The sequence below is a fragment of the Cololabis saira genome, chromosome 5 (genome assembly GCF_033807715.1).
Source record: "Cololabis saira isolate AMF1-May2022 chromosome 5, fColSai1.1, whole genome shotgun sequence".
NCBI lineage: Eukaryota > Metazoa > Chordata > Actinopteri > Beloniformes > Belonidae > Cololabis > Cololabis saira.
The window spans coordinates 42,686,171-42,711,904 of NC_084591.1; the positions used below are offsets into that span (position 1 = coordinate 42,686,171).

Below are 25,734 nucleotides of genomic sequence, written 5' to 3' on the forward strand. Positions count from 1 at the left end.
TAACTTTTCCACCTTAATATCATATTTCCAGAGTCATTGTGATGGTACATCAACTTCCAACAGGTTTAATGACACCTCTGTCATGGTCTGAGGGGTCTGTATCGCCTTCACTGGCACTATGTAACTTTGAGGAGCATGGTAGGAACCCTGCCACACTAAAAAACTACACATTTTTACGGCTTTGACTGCTTTACGGCATACGTCACTTCCCCCTCCTTCCCGATTCGTAGTCGAGACGAAAATGGGCGGGGCGTGGAGCGCAGAGCTCAGCAGAAGCTGGTAACCCGTTGCTGTGTTGTGGCTGCAGCAGCTCCACACAACAGACGTGGGGAAAAGATCCTAATGGTTTAACTTTTCACCGCTTTCCTGCTCGGAGGCAGAACCACGGAGGCCGGCCAATTATCTGAGATAACAAATTAAAAGAGTAAAAGAGTCGTCGGCTCGGTTGGATCACGGCTGTAACGAGTCCGACCAAACATAACGTTCCTCAGTAAACAAACTAACACGCACACAGACGGGCGTCGGATCAAAAAACGGGCTTATTAAACCACAAACACACACTCACAGACCGGGGTTGGATCATTCAAACGGGTTTTATTCCCCACTTCTCCAGCTAAACGCAGTTGCTGGCCAGCTCTCTGTGGTGCGATTAATTTTGTTGAGGAAAAAATATTAACTATTTGATTTGTAGCTGCAGAGGAAAAAAATAATCTCACGAGGAAAAAAAAATATTGCTCACGCCTCGGAGCCTCTTCAAAGCAGTCAAAAAAAAAAGAAAAGAAAAATAAGAGTAATACAAAACATGTACTGTATGTTGTACTATTATACTAATTTATTGAAACATATGGCGAGTCAAACATTTACCAAAGCAGCTGCCAAACACTCCTAAACAAGGTAGTAAGACGTGGGTTCTGCAGAACTGCGGCAGTAAATCCTTCTAAAGAGTGCAGCTCCGACGGGGAGCTCCATTCTTTAGTAGGGATTTCATATGGATCCAGTCCGTTAATAATCATTATTTTCTCCATATACCGCTCCCTGGCTTCCTTGTTTAAGGTATCCCGGTAAATTCCAGTTCCTTTCCAGCAGTTTAACATCTTTTTTTTTGCGTTCCGTCTGTTCACTTGGTGAAACAGAAAAGCGTCCCGTCTTCTATCAAAACAAATGCACGCGACGGGACAGGAGTTTTCCGGCAGTACGCGCTGGTGCTCATGGGAAACGTAGTGTTCTTTCTGGTAAAGCACTACCGCTTTTGTCCAAAAGATGCCGCCAAACTCAGAAAAGCTGAAAGTTACGTTGTGCTGCTTTAAGTGAAAATCTACTTGAAACAGGTGAAAATTGTTGTTGTTGTCCAGTGATGAGTCTTGTTTTAAGTGTAATGGAATTTTTTTTACTAAAAATTAGACATTTTAACTAGAAATAAGACAAATGTTCTTGTTAAGATTTTTTGCAGTGTACATAGGAACAAGTACACTAGGGAGGATGCAAAAAATAATCAGCCCTTTTGAGGACTATGCAGTGCACGCTGCAGAAGAAAAAAAACAAAAAAAAACACCTCCATACAATGACCTCATCAATTTTCATTCTCATCATCGCACAAACAATAGCCCCTTTTACATTGGCTGATACCCCGCGTTTAACGCATGGATCTAGCGTGGTGTGGCGTGTCGATCTGGCAACCACATAACTGGAATAACTTTCGCCTCCGAGGGGACACTTCACTGCAGGTCAGGTCTAATGTAAACAGAGCTAACACTGGGTGGTGGGTGGTATTTGTTGATCATGTAACCTGAGTAGAACCCACCACGCCTATAGAGGGAACAAATGCTCTTGTAAAGAAGCACTTCAAATCTGCAGATATTTGAACTGGGCCTTGTTAGGTCACCTAAGTAAGCTGCGAGGGAAAAAACTATGGTGCGTACGGAAAGTATTCAGACCCTTTAATTTTTCTCTCTTTGTTTAATTGCTGCCATTTGCTAAAATAAAAAAATAAAAAATAAAAATTCACATTGATGTACAGTCAGCTCCCCATCTTGACAGAAAAAAACAGAAATGTAGAAATTTTTGCAAATTTATGAAAAAAAATTTAAAAAATAAAAACTGAAATATCACATGGTCATACATAATCCGACCTTTTGCTCAGTATTGAATGCACTTTCACTTGTCCAGCAATTACAACGCAGATTTGACTCTCCTATTAAGGCAGTTTCACATCCATTCACACTTTGACTTGCATGATAATCACCATGAGATGATTGTGGATGGTTTTAGGAGAGCCAGGATTAAGTATTATAGTTTTTTCCATCATGGGAGAAGAGATGGAGGTGGTGGAGGATAATGAATAGCTCAGTGTTCAGCTGGACATCAGACTGGACTGCAGATACAAATCTGATGCTGTTTAGTAGAAAAAAACAAGGCAAACTTTACTTTACGTTAGGAGGTATCATATTTCTAATATGATTGATTGACAGTCAGCTCAGCCAATAGCTAGCCGTTATCACTTGTTCATACGTAATTGTCATGCTACTGCACTTAGCGAAGCAACCAGCGTTTTGAATGAACCTGCTAAACACAACTGTAATGTTTTATTTCACAACCGAGAACATGTTAAATGGTATATTCTAGGGCTGCACGATTAATCGTTAAAAAATCGCGATCTCGATTCATGCTTGAACGCGATCTCATTTCCAAATGACGACGATTTAAAAATTTAAAAAAAAAAAAAATTTTTTTTTTTGGATGTTTATTGTTTTTATGTTCAATGTCAGCTGTTACAAAGTTGATGCCAGTCTTTTATCAGGCACCATCATATTTTTTGTAATGTTTACCTTTTGTATCGGCAGCTTCTTAATAGCAGCAAAAGGCAATGGGGGGTTCATCCCAGCCAGAGGAATAATTTGTTGCCTCAGAACTACAGGATCTGTTACAAGTCCCCTTTCTGAAAGGGTGTTCAACTCAGGGAGGAACAAATATTGTTCAAAATTGTTATTATTGTTTAAATTATTCAAAGGTTTGTGTAAAGAAGACAAGAGATGTTTATTGTTATTATCTTTTTGTTCAGCTGTTGCAAAGTTAAAGTAATAAGTGCAATAAATTTTATATTGGAAAAAAATCGTGAGAGAATCGTGATCTCAATTCTAAGCAAAAAAATCGTGATTCTCATTTTGTCCAGAATCGTGCAGCCCTAGTATATTCTGTAAAGGTCTGCTGGCAACTCTGGAGGAGAAAGGAGCTTGTGACAGCTAACTTTTATTGACATTCCTGAGCAATGTGGCTATTCTCTGTACAAGGAAAATAGACTTCAAAACCACTTTTCAGAAGCCTCGTCAGCATAACATAATGTATGTTTATGAGCCAACGGCTTCACAGCGGCTGTTGTTCCACTCACACTTCTCGTTCTGTATGACTCCAGCTTAAAACCTTCATATTCTGTGTGCTGCGGTGAGCACCGTTTGGCCTTCTCCTCCCACTAATACCGGATCTTTTTTCATGTCCACTGCTTCCCTGGAATTGCATCAGTAGGCTATGACAGTTCCAGGGAAGCAGTGACCATGAACTTTCCTCCACATTTTGAGTCTATGGACAGTAGTGTATAGGACATTTGGAAGTTGATCGGTACAGAGTTCAGAAAGTGAGTGGAAAGACATTCCTGACCAAGCAGATATTTTTGTTCATTCAAAGTCAAAATTCTCGTGGTTTGTCTTCATTTGCACACACTAATTTAAGTGGAATCTCCTTTTGAGTCTGATCACACTTAAAATAGCCATTTATCTTAGCTGTCACTGAATCCATTTGTAAACAGTTTATTTCATTCTATCTCAAAACTCATACATCCACATACTTTTTATCATCTAGTAATATAAATAAGTAATAAATGACTGGTATTAAAACCTTCCTTCTCTTTCCAGTGTTAGCTTAACATTTGTTTTGCCATTCATGAGAAATAACTTACATTTTGCTTTTTTACAGCTTTCAATCGAGTACGCACACAAATGTCCAGTATTTCTTTAGAATATTAACAAATTAAACCTTTTTATTTATCTGATTTTTGACCCCCTAGAAATTATTACTATAGTGATTAAACATTAAGCAAGGCAAGTTTATTTGTAGAGCACATTTCATGTACAAGACAATTTAAAGTGCTTTACATTGAAAGATTGCAAAAGTTTAAAAGCAGAATAAAAAAAAGGACAAACATTAAAGTCAAAAAAAGAATTAAACATTAAATGGAAGAAATAAAAGTTACGGTGTATTGTGGGAGATAAATTAAATGTAGCTTTGAATAAAAAGGTTTTCAACTTTGATTTGAGTGCTGTCTTGTGCAGAGGATGCTTAGTGTTGACCACTTTTTTTCATTTTATGAAGTATCCCTCTGTGCACGATTAGTTTCATAAGTCCCAGAACAGTCTCCAAGAATGAGAGAGCCTTCTTTATCGTTTTTTTTTTTAACTTTTTTTTAACTGGCTTTGATGCTGCTACTCTAACAAATGACTGCAGTTGAGATGGCACTCGCATTCATTTGTCAGGGTAGAACCGAGAGACCTACATTTTTATCAAACTATCCTCTCTCCTTTCTTATAAACAGTCTGCTATCCAGGTGAACCCCAAAATATTTATACCCCTCCACCACCTCTTCTCCCATGATGGAAATAGTGATTGATATATTCCTGTTCCTCCGGAAATCCACTACCATTTCTTTTGCCTTGTTGACATTTGAGATTACAATCGTTCCACAACGTGCGTGCGTGCGTGCGTGTCAGTAGGGTGATATAATGAAACAATAGTTAAATAGTTAAAGGAGCATGAGGCTCCTTTTAAGAAATGAGACTCTCTAGCGCCACCCTTCACCACGACGGCCGTCCGGGGTACTGCAGCCAACAGTGAAGCCGGCACAGGAGAACGGGGAGAACGTGCATGCAGCGTCATGTGACGTCACATCCGCAGCCCAGCGCGGGAAATTCGTCCCCAGCACTGCAGCACATTTTGCAGCACACAGCCTGTTCAAGGCAACGGAGAGATACACTAGAGGGCTCATTCTTTTTGGTTTGGAACTCTTCATCTGACATTATTACTAGAAAACTTAAAACGTTTGCGATTTTTTTTCATAAATCCTGCCTCAAGCTCCTTTAAAGCTCTGTGCAAACCTTTACACTATCTTTATTAAAAAAAGAAGCAAAATATCAACAACCATATTAACTTCTCTCTTCTGATGTTTTATCATTTGAACGATCCTAAATCTTGCCAAATTATGTTTTGCAAAACTAAATATGTGACCAATTGATTAGAGAGAGAGACTGGTTACAATTAAGGAACTATATGAATAAATAAGGCAATGCTTCTTTACTGTGTGGCTACATATTGGTCAAACATTGATAAACGCGATGAAAATAAAACAACTTGTCATTAGAGGAATCTAGTAATTCTGAAGAGACAGTCCTTGATCATCTTTGCAGACTATGTCCGTGTGAATTATTAATGTTTCCTTCAACTAATAACAATGTTGTGACAGTAATGCTTTCCTTTTCATTCCATTTGTGAGTCACACAAAACATGCTGAGACCAGTCTTTCTGTAATTCTGCAATGTATGCCAGAGGACCGTTAATCAACTGACCATAATTTGAATAATGGCCCTTAAAGCAGCACAATGTAACTTTCAGCTTTTGTTGAGTTTGAGCGGCTCCTTTGGACAAAAGCGGTAGTGTTTTACCAGAAATAACACTACATTTCCCATGAGCACCAGCGCGTACTGCCGGAAAACTCCTGTCCCCGTCGCTGCATTTGTTTTGATGAGAGAAGACGGGACGGACTTTCAAAACTACTTTTCTGTTTTCAGCGGTCGTTTGCAGGATGGATAGTGAAGAGGTAATGTATCTATTTTTGGCTAAACAATAGAATATGACGATGTTGAAAATCACTAAGTTCAACTTGGTTTTATTCAGTTGTTTCAGCGAGATAATGCGCCCTACAAACTCATACGCTCTGCACCTTTTTCCTGTCACGTTTTTTAGAGGGACTTCGTCATAAATTAGTAGTCAAACATACTGACTGACAAAATAAAAAAATACTTTATAACCTGTGAATAACTGAATGCCCATTCCTTATATTTTGCAGATCAGCCCTGCACAATTTTACAGTTCTCAGGAAAAATACTAGAACCCAAAACGAATCCCCTGTATGTGAAAACATTCTAATTTTGATTCTTATTGAACATAGAACTCTACATTTACATTTGTATCATAACAATTCTGTCTCTTGTTTTATCCCCATAAATCCCCATCGGTCGGACATCCCTCCTCGTCTTTCAGCTCACGCCAGCGAGTGAACGCCGGGCCAATGTTTATTCTTGTCCAGGCATTTTTTTTTTTGTCCGGGCGTTTAGCTTGTTACTCTCCCGCTTTCTTTTTTCGCCTCCTCCGATAAAACCTCTTCGTTTTTTTTGCTGCTTCAGCCATGAGCTCTGCGCTCCACGCCCCGCCCAGCTTTCGTCTCGACTACGAATCGGGAAGGAGGGGGGAGTGACGTATGCCGTAAAGCAGTCAAAGCCGTAAAAATGTGTAGTTTTTTAGTGTGGCAGGGTTCCTAACATGCACCTCAAAGTTACATAGTGCCAGTGAAGGCGATACAGACCCTTTCAGATCATAACAGAGGTTCATTAAACCTGTTGGAAGTTGATGTACCATCACAATGATGACAAGGAAATATTATATTAAGGTGGAAAAGTTACATAGTGCTGCTTTAAAGAACCTGAACTGTGCTCCTTCGTATGAATTTAAAGTCAACAACACGTGTGATGTCACCAAGTGTGTTTTGTACCTTGCAGGTGGCCGCCCTGTTCTGACTCTGGCTCCAGGCTTCTCCGGCTTCAAACAGGTTTTTCTTGTAGGCAACAATCTCCGGTGAGTTGGGCAGGTCAGTCCCAGAAAGCTTCACTGCTCTGGGTTCTTGAGAGTTCTGCAGAAACACGTGTGTGACGGTGAGTATTGTGCACATGAATAAAGATCTCAGATCCACAAATGTAGTTCAGAAGATTTACAGTACGTCATGATTTCTTTTATCTAGATTTATGGGCATTGTAGCATGATTACTGTAATCTGGTGATTCTTAACTTCATGCTTGTCTTTGTTTTTGTTTTTATTTGTCTTGTTTTATTATCAGGCCTATTACAATTCTGTTCTTATTTTCCCTGTCCTTAATTCTGAGAATGAGAAATCTGATCGAATAAAAGATAAGACATAATTCACATTAAGGTGTCTCTCCAACTGCATGTGTAATTAATATGAAGCATTTGAAGAACAGCTCCATTAATAAATGTCTTGAATAAACATCAGGTACTTGACAACCTGTACAGTAAATCAGCCAGTCAAACACCCAAGATTGAAAGATAGAAAAGATTGTGAGAATGTAGTAATTTTCCTGTTATATATACAGTATATCTTTCTGATATGCAGTAACAAAATTCTGTGGGAATCAGTTAGAAACGTTGACCAAATTTGACATCAGATTTCGAACGCAGCAAAAAAAAAAAAAAAGTTTGACACAGGTTTGCAGAAATGTCAAATGACAGAAAAAAACCCCAAAAACATGGGGATATGGACGTGTGTATATATACACACTGTATGTGTGTATACATTTTTGTCAGAGTACAAGTGTTAATTTGCAATATAGATGTTGATAAGTGAAATGAAAAAATGTAAAACTTTACCATCTGTTGCTGGAGATTTCATGTTCCTCCAGTTTTATGAGTCACTGGCAGTTTTGAGCTACGTTATCCAGGAATTCCTCAATACCAAATTAAAAGAATGACTAGTGCGTGGGGGGTTGGGAGTCGGGTCAAGACATTATCTGTCATTTGTTTGTGTAAGCTCACCTCAACAGCGTGGGCGTACTGCTCCATCTTGTCGTCAATCTTGGACATCAGGAGAAGAGGATGCGTCTTCTTAAAGCTGTTACTAATTCATCAGAACAGAAAAGGAAATGACGGTTAAAACTGGAGGAAAAGTCAACAGAGAGATTAACCACACTTGTGGTAATTGTGGTAAAAAGTAAGTTTATCTTTCTTTTTCTTTGTGTTGTCATTTTTTGATTCATTTTCAAGATGACATATTATGGAAGGGAACATTCACAATAACTAAATCTGGAGACAATTAATACATAATTCATATGTAAACTAGACAGATATATTTTCCTGAGCACAAATGTATTATATATACATAAATCTTCGTCTTTGAGTGCAAAATACATTTTGAAAACCCCCAAATTTTCCGACTGTGCGCTTTGTGCACGCACACAGTGCGGCCCTCTCCATACAGTCCTTTTGCAGATGTGGCCCCGGCCTAAACTAGTTGAAGACCCCTGCTGCACAGGCTCACTGGGGTCTGTTGGAGCCTACTGTATCCCAGCTGTTAACTTGAAGAGCTATTGTGTAATTCACAGATCCACTAGAGGGCGAAGGTTCAGCAGACACTAACATCATCCCCCTCTTACTTCTGACATACGTTTTGAAATAAGAGCATCCTCAGAGAGCCACTGCTTCTTCTGAGGGCTTCTCAGAGCAGATACAGTAAGTTCCCTTGGCAGACTGCTTGGAGCCGCCTTTCATCATCAAGCATGAGAGAAAAACCACAGCATCTGGAGTTCAAAAGAGCCATAAATTGCAGCTGGGTAGCATGATACATGGAGAAATCTAGAGGTCCCCTCTGAACCTCTTCATGATGTTTACTTGCAGACAGGGAAGAGTTAAGTGAAAGGAAATCTGCTTAAGCAGTATCTGAAATGAATATTTGTAAGCTTTTTTAAACAACCATGTACTACTCTTAAAAGCAGGTGCATATCAGTCTGTGGGGGAACTTTGTGGAATGGTCAGGAAGATGAAATCAAACAAAGCACTAACTTTATACAGTTTAAAAACACATACAAGAAAGCAATTCTTGACAAGTATAAAAATGGGGACGTCTAAAGAACACAATTTACCTTCCATATGTATTTCTTTGATTGTTATTTTGTTCCTTGTGGGATGGATTATATATGATACAAATATAACTGCCTGCATTCATGGCTGGTCATGGATCATTGTACGGGTGACTGGGAGATTGGATTTTTGAATTTAGGATATTGTAGGAGACCGGTTCAATTAGGCCTGATCTTGTTTATTGGTTGTTTGTGTTGTATTTATTTTTTGTTATTTTGTCTTCTCCTTCTTTTCTTTTGTTTTCTTTTTCTTTTCTTTTAATTTTTATAGGTTATATATGATATGATATTGTGAGGAAGGGACAGGACTAAATAAGCGTTCTGCTTCCTCCTGTTCCCTCTCAAACACATTGTTTTGCTGTGTGTTTTATTTTTGAATGAGACTGTTAAATTGTTTTGCTTTTTTTATATTTTGATGCTTTTAATTTGATGGTTTTTGTTGTGTTCGAGACAAAGCCAACAATAAACAACAAGCAATAAAAATCCAAGCTATTTCTTCTACAGCTAAAATGTATAAACTAAACAATGCACCGCTTAAGTTAATGCCTAAATTTCATTTCTGTCTAATTTATGACAATTTGTTTCAAATTGTTCTAAGTTAGGTCTTTTTTATTTGAACCAACACACCCAACTTCCTTCCCCAAACCTACTCACTAAATGTTTTCAATCCTAACCCTGATATGAGTATATGTATGTAATATTTCAGTCTGTTTTTTCTGTCAAGATGGGGTACATTTATGAGAAATAAAATAATTTTTTTTTATTTTAGCAAATGGCTGCAATGAAACAGAGGGAAACATTTAAAGGGGTCTGAATACTTTCCTGTATACTCCTCCACCATCTCTCCTCCCATGATGGAAAAACTATCTGACTTAATCCTGGCTCTCCTAAAATCCACAGTCATCTCTTTAATGTTCTTTACATTCAGGATGATGTGGTTGCTCCCACACCATGCCACAAAACGCTCCACCAAAATGGTACTGTCTTCTCCAACACTGACCTGGAACTCTTCATGAACCCATTTAGTAGAAAACATGTAAATCAACAGTAGATCCAATAAGTTAAAATACCCACACAAACATTGTTAAAGAAAAGCTGTGGTTTGTGATTCCCAGAATAAAAAATAAATCAAAAATTCTAGTTAAAATGTCTAATTTTTAGTCAAAAAAATCTCATTACACTTAAAACAAGACTCATCACTGGAAAAAACAAACAATTTTCACCTGTTTCAAGTAGATTTTCACTTAAAGGAGCCGTCTGTAAGAAATGTCCAAAACTGGTACTGCAGTCACTTTCAAAATATTGTTGAGCGGCGTGTACCCTCCCCCTCCTCCCCCCGACCAGAGGTTGCCAGGTAGGCTGCAGAATGCAGCAGGAACGTAGGCTGCCATGGCTGCGATAATTAGAGCCGAGCTGGCAACCCAGATGCCGAAACAATACTGACTTGGTGATTGGGAGATAGGTGGAGGGTGGAGCTTCAGAAACAATACTGACTTGGTGATTGGGAGATAGGTGGAGGGTGGAGCTTCAGAAACAATACTGACTTGGTGATTGGGAGATAGGTGGAGGGTGGAGCTTCAGAAACAATACTGACTTGGTGATTGGGAGATAGGTGGAGGGTGGAGCTTCAGAAACAATACTGACTTGGTGATTGGGAGATAGGTGGAGGGTGGAGCTTCAGAAACAATACTGACTTGGTGATTGGGAGATAGGTGGAGGGTGGAGCTTCAGGCCAAAACAAAAAATGACAACATAAACATCAGTTGAGGGCTGCAACTCCTCTTTTTAAACTGGAATATCCTGGCTTGAGTGCTGTTGTCAGTGACATAAGTATTTGAAATGAACATGATTTTTAAATGTCTGTTGACATATCGGGGTCATTTTATGATTCGTTTTATTATTGCTCTTACATACAGCTCCTTTAAAATAAGTAGAAAAATCTGCCAGTGGAACAAGATTTCTTTGCTTCTAATGAGAAGATAAATCTTGTCCCACTGGCAGATTTTTCTACTTATTTCAAGTGAAAATTGTCAAATAACAAGTAATTTTTCTGGTAATGACTCTTGTTTTAGGTGTAATGAGATTTTCTGACTAAAAGTGAGACATTTTAACTAGAAATAAGACAAATATTGCTGGTAAGATTTTGAGTTTTCGCAGTGTTGTTTCCAAATAAAACAAAAAAAAGAAGTTTCATACAGTGTTTAACATTTGAAGTGGATCAAAAACACACATTCATGTTATGCAAGACTTTTGAAGAAATATCCATACTTGTATTAGAACAACTATGATACAAATGTTTTAGTCCACATCAAATGTTGACTGCTGTATTGAGTCAGGTCAGCTCTTAAATGCTCATATAGAAGATAAAAACTAAATTCACATATAACAGAGCTGCATCCTCATTTTGTTCCCCTATTCTCCAAAAGCCTCAGGCAGGATACAGTACAGTACGTCATCATCTCCAAGTCTTTGAAAACCTACAAAATGTGTCAGGTCATTATGTCCCCTGTATGTGATCAGGATGCTGCAGAAGATATTCACCTTTTCTTTAGTGAACGGTTCAGGGACTCTGTTTTTTCTGTGATCTGAAAGAAAAGAAAACTGTAATCAGTTTTTGTCTCAAATGAAAGCAGGACGTTTTCCTTTATCTCGTTACTTCAGTTTACATGAATTGATTAGAACTTGATTTTTCCTTAAATTCACTAAAGATATGATGTTGAGCTTTTTGCAAGAGAACATACAACATTTATAACAACCGCACTTTAAGAATGTATTTAAGTCAAACCTTTTAGGCTTTTAAACCTTAACGTGTATCTTTTAGATGTTTGAAATCTTAAACTTTTCACTTGATTTGATGTAATAGGCTGTTTCATCCACAAAATGTAAAATCATAAGCTGTTGTTGCCCAAGAAAAACTAATCAAGAAAAAAAAAAAACCTGGTCAACATGGACCGACCACAGCCAGTGTCAGATTTAGTGAATCTATATTTTTGTGTATAACATTTATAAAGCTTATTTACATGTGAAAAAAAAATGCTATTTATGGTCATTTAAATTTGAAAAGAGCCTGACAAACTGTGCTTCACCCCGCTCTGCTTCTCTGTAATTACCTATACTTGACTTGGTACTTACTTGTTGACTATGTAGTAATTATCATCTTATAGTAATTATCTCTACTTACTGTAACTGACTTATTACCTACAGTACACTTGACTGTTTAATTACCTACACTTGATGAGAGCCTTGGGTATATCAAGTAATTTTGGAATTTATATTACATTTTTTTAAGATAAGTCACAAAAAGACAATTGGCCAATGGACATAAACATTAATATTAAAAAAAAACATAACACCAAATTCAGAAAAGGCTGAATGATATTGAAATATTTTTAATCTAAATAATTGACATTTACATTGCAAATAAATATAATGTATTTTGTTTTATTTCCCTTCTTAAATGATATATTTAATAACTCTACATGTTCAGCTTAAAAGTGGAAAAGTTGGGAAATAAAGGACACTGTGGAACAAAACACACATGCAGTGTTGTGCATACAAATTCCATCAAATATGTTTTTCCAAAAAGAAAACACTTACATCCTAAAGATATTTTCTGGCAAGTTAAGAAATACATATTTTAGGATGAAGTGGCTTCCATAGGAGATCTTAAGCTAGAAAACAATAGAGCCATGGGTGTTTTACACTGGTCAACTCAGACAATAGCCGCATTTTCATTACACTTTTGCGCAAAGAAATTTGAACCTCGTTCTGCAGTCTGCAGGCGGTCGGTGTTTCCATTGATTGCTGTTTTTCCTAATAAGTGTAATTCTGCGTATTTCGTCCTGTAGGACTTTTCTACAAAAGAATTATTTCGTCCTGTAGGACTTTTCTTCAAAAGAATGAAAAAGAAAATTCTCAACATTGAAGAAAATGGCAAAACATCTTTTGTCTTTGATAAATGATTGCGATTACCGCTATACTTTTGAGAAGATAGCCAGATGAAGGCAGTGGATGATCATTCAAATAATTATTCCGAGGCAAAGCCCTTATGTAATGTATAATGATTAAGTAGTGTTACAGCACAACTTAATCCTTTTAATGAGATCAAAAACAGCTGGAAACCGACTCTAGATTGACCGGCTACATCACATCCAGTGCAGCCAGAGACGTGGCAATTCACAAAAAGCGGTTCCACTTTTGCGAATAAGTGGATTGTTTTTTGGAATTAGTGCCATTTCCATTACAGGATTTCTTTTTCGATATTTGGCTTTGCGCAAATCTACAGGTAATGGAAATGTGTCTTATGACACCCTCCAAATACAAGTGAGTTAGCATTACGTGCTGTTCTTAGTGGAGCCCATGCTGGCTCTTCAAACTTACACACACATGCAACTTACAGGCTGACACTGGAACCTTGGGCTGTGAAGACAACACACAGTTGGTGGTCAGTAGTTTTTAATCATGTCAACATGGACGAAACCTTGATGGCCTTCACCCAGTATGTGGACTGTCCAACCTGGGAGGGGAAGACTCTGGATATGCTGTATGCAAATATTAAAGGGGACCTATTATGAAAAACAGGTTTTCTCTTGCTTTAACATATATAAAGTGGTCTCCCCTCAGCCTGCCAACTCAGAGAAGGATGAAAGCAACCATATTCTGCAGTGTCTGTACAGCCGCCCGGATGAGCCATCCAGTGTGATGTGGATCTACGAGCCGTTCAGATTCTGCGCATTTTCGTTACGTAACCAAAATGCAAACCACGCCCACAACTATAAAACCGTGTAACTGCATGCGAGCGTCCAACTATCGTAGCACTGCGTGACATCGGACGCTCTCTGTCCATCTCCCTCCAGCAGCTGCCACTTTATTGAGGTTTTTGTAGTGAAATGAGGAGGAATCATAGAGATAACTTCTCATTTCAACTAACCTGATCAGCCATTCCTCATCCATGACTGTTTCCTACAGCGCTTCCAACCGGCTTTCAATGCGAGCGGCAGGAAGAAAATAGAAGCAGGGCGTCCGACAAATGTTCAGCTCAAAACGGTGCGTCGTGCTGCGCAGCACTGCGTCGCTCACGGCCAGTTAGGACAGTCCAAAAGAAAATAAGGCAAATGGATGGATGTAATTGATTTTGTCGCTGACGCTCGCTCGCATTGCATGCAGTTAGGACACGGTGTAACTCCGCCGGAGCTTCCGCCATTTTTTCGTAGCGGTGCATTGCGTCATTCAGGCAGCCAATCAGCACAGAGCCTCATTGTCATAGCCCCGCCCACTCAGAATCCCACATAGATAATGAGGTTAGAAACTGGGATGATAAAGACATGGCTCAGAGGCTGAATTTCTAATTTATTTAGCAAAAACAATCAAAAGCTTGTTTTTAAAACATCCAAGGCCTGTTTAAAATAGGTATTAGATGCCATAATAGGTCCCCTTTAAAGATGCATACAGCTCTTCACACCTTCCCTTGGGAATATCTGACCGAAACATGGTACACCTTAGCCGCTGCTACCTGCCCCTGGTAAGGAGACAGCCTGTGACCACAAAGAGTGTCCAGAAGTGGTCTGAGGAGGCCTACCAGAAACTGCAGGGCGGTTTTGAAGTCACAGGCCCCTTTTACATTGGCAGATACTCTGGTTCAACGCATGGATCTAGCGTGGCGCCTGTCCTTTTTAGTTGACCCTGCAAATAACTTGCAAGGGTACACTTAACCATAGGTCAGGGATACATTGCGGGGTGGCGGGATGGCGGGTCGTGGGAGGGATTTGTTGATCAGGTAACCTGAGTACAGCCCACCAGGGAGGCTTTTTTTTAATTATTATTTTATAAAATAAGGAAACAGCTGATGAGAGTAACAGCAGCAGCAGGACATCACAGGTAGGGCTTATATTTGCAAGATAAGTAACTGGGGAAACAAGGAGATCCGCAAACTGCTCATATCAGCCTCGGAACTGAGGACACCATAAACCGGCATGTCCGGTACCACAAAGGATGTTCCATTGTTTGAACAACCGGCCACAAAAATGACAAACCGGGGTTTTGCAAGCAGCAAAATCCAGCCTAAAAATGCTAATCCTGATGTTCATCCATCCTCATTTTGAAGACTTCACCTGTCTGACGGTGATAAATCTTGCTGATATGGGGACAATATGTCATTCTACACACCCATACAGCTTACGTCATGTTCCGCGGATAATGCCTCCTGAAACACCTTTCAGTCCCCTCTACTTGCCTTCAGGCACGAGGTGACAAATAACATGCCTTGCGTTTTCTTTGCCAACGCGCGTTAAACACGCATTCATCATCCAGTGATAATAGCGGGATCCAATCTATAAACAACCTCCTGTGAAGTCTTGAACCCTCTTGTGAAGACCTCACACCACCACTTCACACCTTCGCTCATCTGCCCATCCACCACTCTGCACCTCAGCAGGCAGAACCCACTTCTACCCCCTCCCCACCACGGCTACTCATGTCCCTGACTGTTGACCAGGTCAGGAATCACCTGAGAGCCCTCCATTCGGGCAAGGCAGCCCCGATGCAATTAGCTCTGAAGTGCTCAAAGCCTGTTCCTCCCAGCTGTGTGGAGTTCTACACCGACTCTTCACCATGAGTCTTGGCCCTTGGTCAGAAGTACCATGTAATGTGTGTTTGTGAAGCTTCTCAGTCGTCCAAGTGATGTTGATAGTCAAAAAATCCCTCTTCTTTAAGGTAACTGGACTGTAGAATTGTTTATATGAAGAAGTTTTGCTTCTCATCCGAGTAGTTTCATAAGTTGTGACTGTAAAAAGGACAGGTGACATGCTAATATCTGCCAATGTAAAAGGGGCTAGCAACACAACCAGCCCGTACCAGGTTCGGGTCATCTGCCAAGTACTGGATTGTTAATAAGTTAGTTTCTAAATAATCCATGAAGAATACAACGGCAACATATATATGAATTTGCCTGCAAAATATTTTAGTGGTGAAACTGTTAGATTGAACTTTTGGCCATAATGAGCCAGAATTGACTTAGATACCTGCAATGCAATTGCTGTGAAGTTATTCAAATAAAAGATGAGTATAGTAGAGTGCAACCTGTCATCGGGAAGCAGCAGAGACTTTTTTTCTTTTTATTACCTTGTTTGTGGAAATCTTGGGACTGAGAGGACTGAACAGCTCATCTCCCTCCACGCTGGATGTGCTTAGGTTCCTGATCCTCTCTGCTGCTTCCATCCTCCTTCTCTCAATATCTTCCTTCATTTGTCTTCGTTCCTCCTAGGGAGTCAAGTTACAAACACTTTTAACTTTCACATGTCAACATCAGTTAATTCCAGCGTGAACAAATGGGCGGTAAAGCACAATGTTTCCCACAGAAATAGGTTGTTAAATCCAAACAATACCTGCAAAAAAAAATCTAATAGAATAAATCATAATAATGAAAATTGCATGGTCTTGAAGGGATGAAAAAAGATTAAAGGTTTCTGAATCTAGTAGGCATTAATGGGTTTATCTTCCTTGTGGATCATCATGTATTCAGAGAGATAGGGCCAACGTAATGTGTGTGCAAGAGAGGCAGGGGCTTAAATCAAAACACTACAAGGATCTCTACAGAAGCAGATTTAAGTGTTAAGGATTGAAAAAATCTCCAAATTATGTGAGTGGGTATATATAAGGTTGTATGTTTATAAACTTTGGTGGTCTGACTAGGTTTTGACATTTTGTTTGGAAATCCTACCCAACCCGTCCTCCAAATCTACATTTGGATACTCTAGGAACAGAGAGCTCTATTAGGAACATAAGGCCCTATCAGGTCTTGTAGATAACCAGGAGCTAGGCCATTCAAGACATTATACACAAATAACTGAATTTTGAATTGGATTCTGAGTTTTACGGGGAGCCAATAGAGGGAGACTATAACTGGAGAGACGTGGTCTCTCTTGTTGATTCCTGTCAGCACTCGCTGCTGCATTTTGGGTCAGCTGGAGGTTATTCAGATAATTACTTGGACATCCTGCTAATTAAACTGTAATCTAATCTAGAAGATACAAACGTGTGAATTAGTTTTTCAGTATCTCTTTGGGATAGGATGTTCCTAATCTTTGTAATATTACGGAAATGGAAAAACGCTGTCTTACAAACCAGATTAATATGTTGTTTAGAGGACAAATCCTGATAGAAAATAGCCATCCCGTAGCCGGTGCACAACTAAATCTTGTCTATGTCCCGCCTCCCTGCTGTAGATAGATACAGTGCTGATTTGACACTCAGTTAGAGATTTTGATTTCTTATCTGTGATACTGCTTTCACTGAGGCATACTCACTTCTTCTTTGGCCAGCCGTTGTTGTTCTTCCTCCTCCTTCTGACGCTCCTCTTCCTCTCGAACTTGGCGTCTCTCTTCCCTCCTTCTCTTCAGCTCTTCGAGCTCCTGCTCGGCTTCAGTCTGTCTATGTCTCAGTTGTTCCAGTTCTTGGCTTTCCTTCTCTTGCAGGCTTTGGCGGATCTTGCCTAATCGGTGCGCTGTCTCTGGGATGGTCTCTTCCTCGTCTGGTCCCACAGTTCTTCTGCAGTGAATTCAAAAATATTATCTACGACTGCAAAGCAAAGCCCATTTGCTGTACGTTTTTCAAAGTACTTTTAGTTTAGAAGTGCTACCGATACTCACAGATACAGCACAGACCAAAAGTTTGCACACACCTTCTCATTCAAACAAATAGGGAAGTGTGTCCAAGATTTTGGTCTGTACTGTACGTTTTGAATTTTCACAGAATTTATATGAAATGACAGCTGGAGTCTAATCAGACCCTTATGGGGGGGTTACTCAGAGCAAATTGGGCTTTTTGGGCCTCCGACCCACACTTTTCTGATTAGCAAAGGCAACTAAAACTCCATTTGCACTTTGATTGTTAAAAACCTGTCAATGGAGGAAGTATAAGGATTCATACTGTAACAAAACACACCACAAACCTGATGGATCTGTTCGTCCTGGTGTGTGGCATCACTTTCACAGTGGTCACATTGCTGTTGGAGGTGGTGTGTTTTGGCTCTTGGCGAATGAAAGCCTTCGATGTGTAGGAGACTTTGATTTCTTTTTTCCCCTCCACCTTTTCATGAAAATTAAAAAAGATTTGTTTTTCTTTAACCCATCAAGTAGTCATTTTTAGTTACAGAATTTGACTGTGGACATTTTTTGTCAAAATTATAATGGACTTGCTTAATATGGGTCTTAAGCAGGCTTGACTTTGGCTTGTACTAAAAAACATGTAATCCAATTAAAAATAAAGAAAGAAAAGCAGGGTCCCAAAAATGAGTGTTTTTATATGAATGATTGGATAAATATGTCGTTAATCAAAAAATGTCAATCCAGGTAATGGTTTCAAAGACTTGTGTAACTTTAGACGTATCCAGGGGCCTCATTTATAAGAGAGTGCGTAGGAGTCATACTAAAAGTGTACGTGCGCTCAAAAGCCGAAAATGGCGTGCGCACAAAAAAATCCTGATTTATAAAACCCTGTGCACGCACACTAGCACGCAATGTTCGCTTTATAAATCACAGTCCAGCTGGAAGGTTGCGCAGGTGAATTCGCCTCATATCCCGTCCTCTACACTCCCACTTTCTACCATAAATGGTCAAGGCAAACTACTTTATATAATGTATTTGCATATAAATGAGCTTGCTGAGCATGCGCAGCAGCTTCCTGCAGCCTGTTTCTGCTGTGTCAGGATGAATGAGACGTGTGTCGAGCCGGAGTTCTGCCGAGGTGTCCTACCTCGGCAGAAAATACTACCGTATGATCCCTGTTTCTTTTATCTCAGTTTCTTTTTTTTCAAGACTTTTTCATGGAAATAGACGATTTAACAGCAGGAAGTCAGAATGTGCTTCACATAGATCTATGTGTACGACGCTTCGGCGGAAGAAAAAAACCCGTCAAATCACGCTTCCACATAGATAAATGCAGGTAGGATGATTTGACAGATGAAAATACCCCGTCAGATCACGCTTCCACATAGACGTCAACATTTATCTATGTGGAAGCGTGATCTGACAGGGTATTTTCATCTGTCAAATCATCCTACCTGCCAATATACTGTATGTGGAAGCGTGATTTGACCGTTTTTTTTCTTCCTCCGACGCGTCGTACACGTAGATCTATGTGGACGCACATTCTGACTTCCTGCTGTTAAATCGTTATTTTTGCATGAAAAAGCTTTTGAAAAAAAGAAACTGAGATAAAAGAAACGGGGATGGTACGGTAGTATTTTCTGCCGAGGTAGGACACCTCGGCAGAACACCGGTTTGGGTGTACATGGATCTATAATCTGATATGTGATGACATTAAAAGTATGACATGAATCTGGCTTAATTTCACCACCTCACCGCCTGCGTCGCCAGTTCCCCATATCTTCAAAATGTTCGTGGGTTGGCATAAAGATATGCACATTTTTCCGTTATTTTATTTTTTTTAAATCCCAACCTTTGCGTAGAAGGTGGCGTGCGAATCTTTCAAGCCCTGTTTTGTGCGCACACAAGCTTTATAAATGAGGCCCCAGGTCTCTTGAGTCTTGAACCACTTAAATCTTGGCTTGGACTTGTCTTGGACTTGTCAAGCTGCGCTTGTCTTAAACGGATTGAAAATGAATGCTTTACTAGGACTTGAGTTGCTGGCTGGAGATACATGGTTTAGGGCAACAAGCTCTAAACATACAAAGGTTTTGAGGTTCACATCATTTGATTTTTGATTTGGCCTTAGTCCAAGACCAAGTGAAAAATAAGAATAATAAGAAATTTGAAATACATTTCCTTGGGATTTTTTTCCAGCAACTTCAGACTTGAAGGAAGACTCACCTCTGTATTTGGGCTTTGGATATCCTCCTTACTGATTGGTATCAGTATCTCCGTCCTCCTATTTTCTTCTACCCTCGTTTTCTCTCTAATTGCTTTCTCCTCACTCTCCTTCCTCCTCTCATCCTCCTTTCTGACCCTGGCAATCTCTTCGTGTGCTTGTCTTTGATGTTGACTGGTGGACATGATGGATGCTTGAGTAGTCTTTATGGGTACAGATTTGTTCATCAAGTTGGCCTTGTCATCCTCTTCTTCCTCACCCCCCAGGTTGAGCTCCTGCAGGCGCTTCTGCCTCTGTCTTTCCCTGCGTTGAGTCCAATCACTGAAGCCCTCATCTTCCTCCAGAGATAGAGAACTGCTCGCCTTCAGGTCCCTGTCAAAACTCAAGGTGGAAAAGACAGTAATGAAGAGTTAGTACAGATAATAATGGATAGTCAGTACATTTGTGTCACAAACCATGTTCATCGTGATGAAATACATTTAAAAATACAGCACTTATGTCACTGGGTCAAAGATAAAGAAGGGTACCAAAATCAGAGGCCAAACTACACAAAACAAACATACCAGTACCAGTTCATATTCACTCCATCTAACCGGGAATATGAACTTTTCTGCTGTTGCAGACCGTGGCACTTATCCATCAAAGAAATCAAGGGATTTCCTCTCAGTCATTAAGTAATATTCAATACTGTTGACCACTCAGTCCTCCTGAAACGTCTTGACCAACAGGTTGGCTTACAGGGATCTGCGCCGCAGTAGTTTAGATCTTATTTAACAAAACGGGGGTTTCTCCTCTACCTCAGCCACTTTAAACCTGCTGTTTGAAAGTAACAAAAGTTTGTTTTGTGTCACCAGGAGCTGGTAGAAAGGAATTTAATCAGCATTCCTCAGGTGATTAGGACCCTCGGGAACCCATAGGAGCCCTGACAGTTTGATAGTAGTCTCTGCCTGAGCTGCCTGATTTGACTGAAAGTAATGAGTCTGAACATATAACATTTTGACTTGTTTTATATAGTGTACCTTCTATATTTTACGTCACAAGTTTGAAAAAAACTCAAACTGCAGACACTTATAACATGTGGAGCTCATTTGTTGATTTTTTAACAGATATGGCACAAAAGATATCTGTGGAATCACAATTGGAGGACGTCAAAGGCTGGCATGATGCAAGGGATAAATCTTAAGCTCTGTTGTGATTTTTCAAAAAATTGAGGCAGAGCCAAATTCAGTTCAGCCCCGCCCCCTTTCACAATGGTCGTCTGGAATTCGTCTCAGGTCGTCCAGGAGAGCATGTGTATGAAGTTTCATGCATATCCATCTAGCCATTTCTGTGATAAAAACTACTCATGTTTTTGGCAAATTTCCAAAATTGGCTAAGGTGTCTCGCATTGAGTTCTGCACTCGTGCCATAAATTTCATGGCATTATCTTTTTTCCTTTCCAAGTTATTGACTGTTTACTATTTTTAAATTTTTGCTTAATGTTCGGACACGCGTAACTTCGTAACAATGCAAAAATAAAAAAATGTGCTTCTGTAACTTTGTTTCACTTGGGCTATGGATGTATGAGCCAATGATTAGGTCAAAGCCGTGAGACAAGTTAATGAAAATAGGTTCCTGGGTTCTTGCGATGTAGCAAAAAAAGAATTCAGGCGGAAATGAGTGTCATCTATGTCAAAGGTTAACACTTTACTCAAGGAACATGGAGATGTAAAACATTTTACTGTGTGATGCACAGTTTAGGAGATATGACTCCAAACATACTTTTTCTGCCATAGCACCACTTTGTGGCTGACGTGTATAATTTATGGATTTCTCTACATTCACAGGAGGTTAATGTTGTTGATTATTAGTTTGGGCTGCCCAGACACTTTTTGGGTGGAAGAATAATTAAAAAAAAATTTAAAAAAAATGGAACAATAACAATAGGGTTCCAGAACGCTGGACTGCTGGGAACCGCGGATACGTGTATTACAGGTCCTGTGCTGCTCCGGGCTTGGACCCCTAACAAAAAGCATCCAAGTAAGCAATTACTTTAAATAACAGAAAAAAAACATTAAACAGTCAACAGTCAAAATGAAAGGCCAATTTCTACTCTCCCTATTTGAAAACTAAATAGAATTGCCCATTTATGTTCCAAATTTCATTCAGTGGTCTCAGACACGCCACACCTGCTCTGGAATCCTCTAACAGCGCAAATGAAACATTGAACATGAATTAGTTCACCTGTATTCTCCATTGGCCTCTACAGTAATTCCATCTCTTTTTATTGCTATATATAAATCTATTATTCATTTATAGAAAGATTTTGAATTAAATTTCTTATCTACAGTTGCTGTCTGTTGTTATCAGTGATTGACTCATGACTGCCCCCTGGTGGAATTCTTGCTCAACAACCACATGCACGTAAAGGGCTTGCAAGAAGTATGAGGGATAGTGGTGGAAACCACTTTCAGTACAGACAGATGCACAAACCTAAGAATGTGGAGTATGAATGGGCCTTTACTGGCAATCATCCATAATAAATATCAAAATTTAGTTTTCAAACAGCATGATATCACTGATGCGATTTCTTTAATCTTTCAGTGCAATGACTTCATCTTGAAAGCTGCTGAAGCCGTTACATGATGGAGGAAACTGTTCCAGGTGGAAGCTGTAATTAAGGATCTAAAATCAGATGACACAACACATGCTTTGACATAGTGGTAGTTTTCCCTTAGGGGTTTCTTTGGTTTGTAATTAATGAGGAGGCAGCTGTGTGTTGGTATTCACATCTATATGGAGGAGGGTGTTGTGGGGTTTGGGGAAGTGCAGCTTTTCATAATACTTGTTTTTACTTGTTTACTTGTGTTTAGCTAAACAGACATCCATGAAACCCTGGAGACCAGTGAGCATTTGACGGGCAACAACTCGTGATGAGCTTTGAACTTCACTGCTGACATTCATGATGACAACCTTTTCAAAGTCTGATTCATCAAAAGACAAGCAAAACGTCCTATGCGGTTTGAACAGGATGTCCGTATCGGAAGGAAGGTGAAAGGGGAAAAGTACCTCTTCTACTATCTTAATGAGGAATTCAAACACATTTCAATGCCTGATTAGGGGTTAAAAGAACACAAAGCAGCCTATGGGAAAATAAGTTCCATGCACTCTTTAAAAATTCTATTCTCTGTACTTATTATTACAACCATCAGTGCAATACAAGTATAAAAAAAGTAAATAAAAATAGCTAATACAGTTTATCCATTGCATGGTGCAGCTAGACTAGACGAGGCATTTGTTCTCTATTCATGTTTACAAAGCATATCCTTTAATATCCTGGAGCAAATCGAGGGGAACTTCTTCCCCATCAGATACCGAGTCAGATAACAGAGTTCATGATCAGGGATTTCCTCATTCAACTGTCCATGGCTACACTTTTTAGTTTGCACATGTGTTATTGCACACCCATTCACTAACGATTACACAAACAACTGATGCACAGTAAATTGCACAATAGGTACATCATTTAATGTATTTGCAGGCTGGATGAATATAATTCTGCTGGGTTCATGTTTCTTATTGCTTTATTGATGTTGTATTTTCCACACGCTGCCTTTATGTTTTAAGACTCTAGCATTTGCCACTCGTGGACAGGTGGAAGAATTTAATTGGACAGGGAAACATGTCCATTTTTTCATAGAGTTTGAATGGCTGGCTGAATCGGCGTGGCCGATTTGCGGTCTGTTCTCATTTTGTTTGTTTCAGTCAGGGTTCCCATTGACTTCAAATGGTTGTACAACAGTAACTTCCTTGAAAGCGTGATGGTTGTTTTGCTTATATGTTGTTGGTCCTTTTGAGCCAATGTTTATTTCAGGGATCATAACAATAAATTGAGGTTTTGACAAAGGATCCTTGTATCCTTGAAGGGAAGATCTGTCACAGTTTTGTCATTTAGTTCCTGTTTTATTTTGAAATCTGTAACTATGTTTCAGTTACGTCTTGACCACCCTTGTTCTGCTCTGATCTTTGCACCTGTATCTCGTCAACCCTTCTGTGTATATCTTGTCTTGTCTTTCCTTTGCTCCCTGTTGGTCCGTACTTTTTCCTTTTTCCACGTGTCATGTCAGCTTTCTTTGGGTTTTATCATGTTCATGTTCTGGTTTTTGAATCCTGCTCAGCAGCCCCTTTGGTTTTGTTTAAATTAAATAAATCACTATTTTTGGAACTCCTGCCTCCTGGTCTCCTGCATCTGGGTTCTATCCATGACAAGATCTTTATTTTATGTCCACTTTATCTGCTGCGTAATAAAACCTTATTGTAGCAGTTGGGATACTCCAAAAAAACCAAGGTGCTAGACCAGGGGTCGGCAACCCAAAACGTTGAAAGAGCCATATTGGACCAAAAACACAAAAAACAAATATGTCTGGAGCCGCAAAAAATGAAAAGTCTTGTATAAGCCTTAGAATGAAGGCAACACATGCTGCATGTATCTATATTAGTTATAACTGGGGGAAGATATTGTTTTTCATTATGCACTTCAAGAAAAAAGTCGAAATGTCGAGAAAAAAGTCAAACTTTCGAGAAAAAAGTTGAAATGTTGAAAAAAAGTCGAAATGTCGAGAAAAAAGTCAAACTTTCGAGAAAAAAGTTGAAATGTTGAAAAAAAGTCGAAATGTCGAGAAAAAAGTCGAAATGTCGAGAAAAAAGTCAAACTTTCGAGAAAAAAGTTGAAATGTTGAGAAAAAAGTCGAAATGTCGAGAAAATAGTCAAAATGTCGAGAAAAAATTCAAAATTTCGAGAAAAAAGTCAAAATGTCGAGATTAATGTTGAAGTACAATCTTGAGAAAAAAGTCGAAATGTCGAGAAAAAAGTCAAAATTTCGAGAAAAAAGTCCAAATGTCGAGATTAAAAAGGAAAGGAAAAAGGAAGAAAAAAAGAGAAAAAAAGGAAAAAAAGAAAAAAAGAGAAAAAAGGAGAAAAGAAGAAAAAAAGGAAAACAGGGTCAAACATTTTTGAAAAAGCTCCAGGAGCCATTAGGGCGGCGATAAAGAGCGGGTTGCCGACCCCCGTGCTAGACTGACAGAACATTTGAACCTTTAAGGGTCTGTTAAAAGAAGTAGCAAACAAAAATGTACTGTTACTCACATATTATCTTCTGCTAGCAACTCGCTCTCTGGTGACGAGTCCTCAGGAGTCAAGTCACTGTTTCTTCGGTGCATGGACTCGCGAGCTCTCCGGCGCCGCTCCCTCTCCACCTCCTCAGCATCCTCGATGCTCCTTTGAGTCATTAGTCTGGAGAGAGGAATGAACAATCAACCGAAAGTGAGAAATGAAAGACTTGAAATCTACTTCACCAAAAGCATTGTCACAAAACTGCAGTGACCTTTTGTGGATGCTCATTACAACTTGTATCATCATAAGACAATTGAAAGAGATGCAGTATTTGACATGGACCAGTAATGGATATTAATAGAGACTGCAATATCATCATACTCTGTAGTTTAATTTCAAAGGCATTAAGCTTTCTTCAAGGAATATTACTACATTTAACCACGTGCACAAGTCTGGCTTTTTTTGTAGGCTACTAAAGAACGGATGCAGACACAACTTAACAATTTGTATAAAAGATTATGTGCACCACACTGAAACCGACTGCAGAGTGAAGCCCACGAGTACACCATTACTGAATGTAAAGTAAAGTAGAGAAAATGAGAGTGCTTATATTTTGTGACAGAATCACAAATGAAAAATAACTCCATCCCATCTGCTAAATGGAAAAAAGTTGAACGATCAGAAACTCTAATACAGAGAAAAGGACCCTGCAATGTTACCATAGCAACTTCAAACAGGCCAACAGTATATGCCATTTTTGGGGGATTTTGTCATATGTGATGTGTAGTCACTGAAATCAAACTGTGTCTGATCAGATGCTTTTACATCAATATTCAAATTTAATGTAAATAAA

At 39.3% G+C, this 25,734-nt stretch overlaps 1 protein-coding gene across 2 annotated transcripts in view; it reads right to left on the reverse strand.

The window, feature by feature from the left end:
- lsp1a (lymphocyte specific protein 1 a) overlaps positions 1-25,734 on the reverse strand; it is a 55,106-nt gene that overhangs the window by 14,400 nt on the left and 14,972 nt on the right. The window contains exons 2-9 of one of the 2 annotated variants that reach the window (XM_061722199.1): positions 24,915-25,061; positions 19,792-20,161; positions 17,913-18,049; positions 17,269-17,509; positions 16,085-16,222; positions 11,507-11,550; positions 7,866-7,947; positions 6,812-6,949 (exon numbers count right to left, since the gene is read on the reverse strand). In XM_061722199.1, the coding sequence (XP_061578183.1) occupies positions 6,812-6,949; positions 7,866-7,947; positions 11,507-11,550; positions 16,085-16,222; positions 17,269-17,509; positions 17,913-18,049; positions 19,792-20,161; positions 24,915-25,061 (1,297 nt within the window). Of the gene's footprint in view, positions 1-6,811; positions 6,950-7,865; positions 7,948-11,506; positions 11,551-16,084; positions 16,223-17,268; positions 17,510-17,912; positions 18,050-19,791; positions 20,171-24,914; positions 25,062-25,734 lie in introns of both variants that reach the window. The other variant, XM_061722198.1, reaches the window with a different exon arrangement.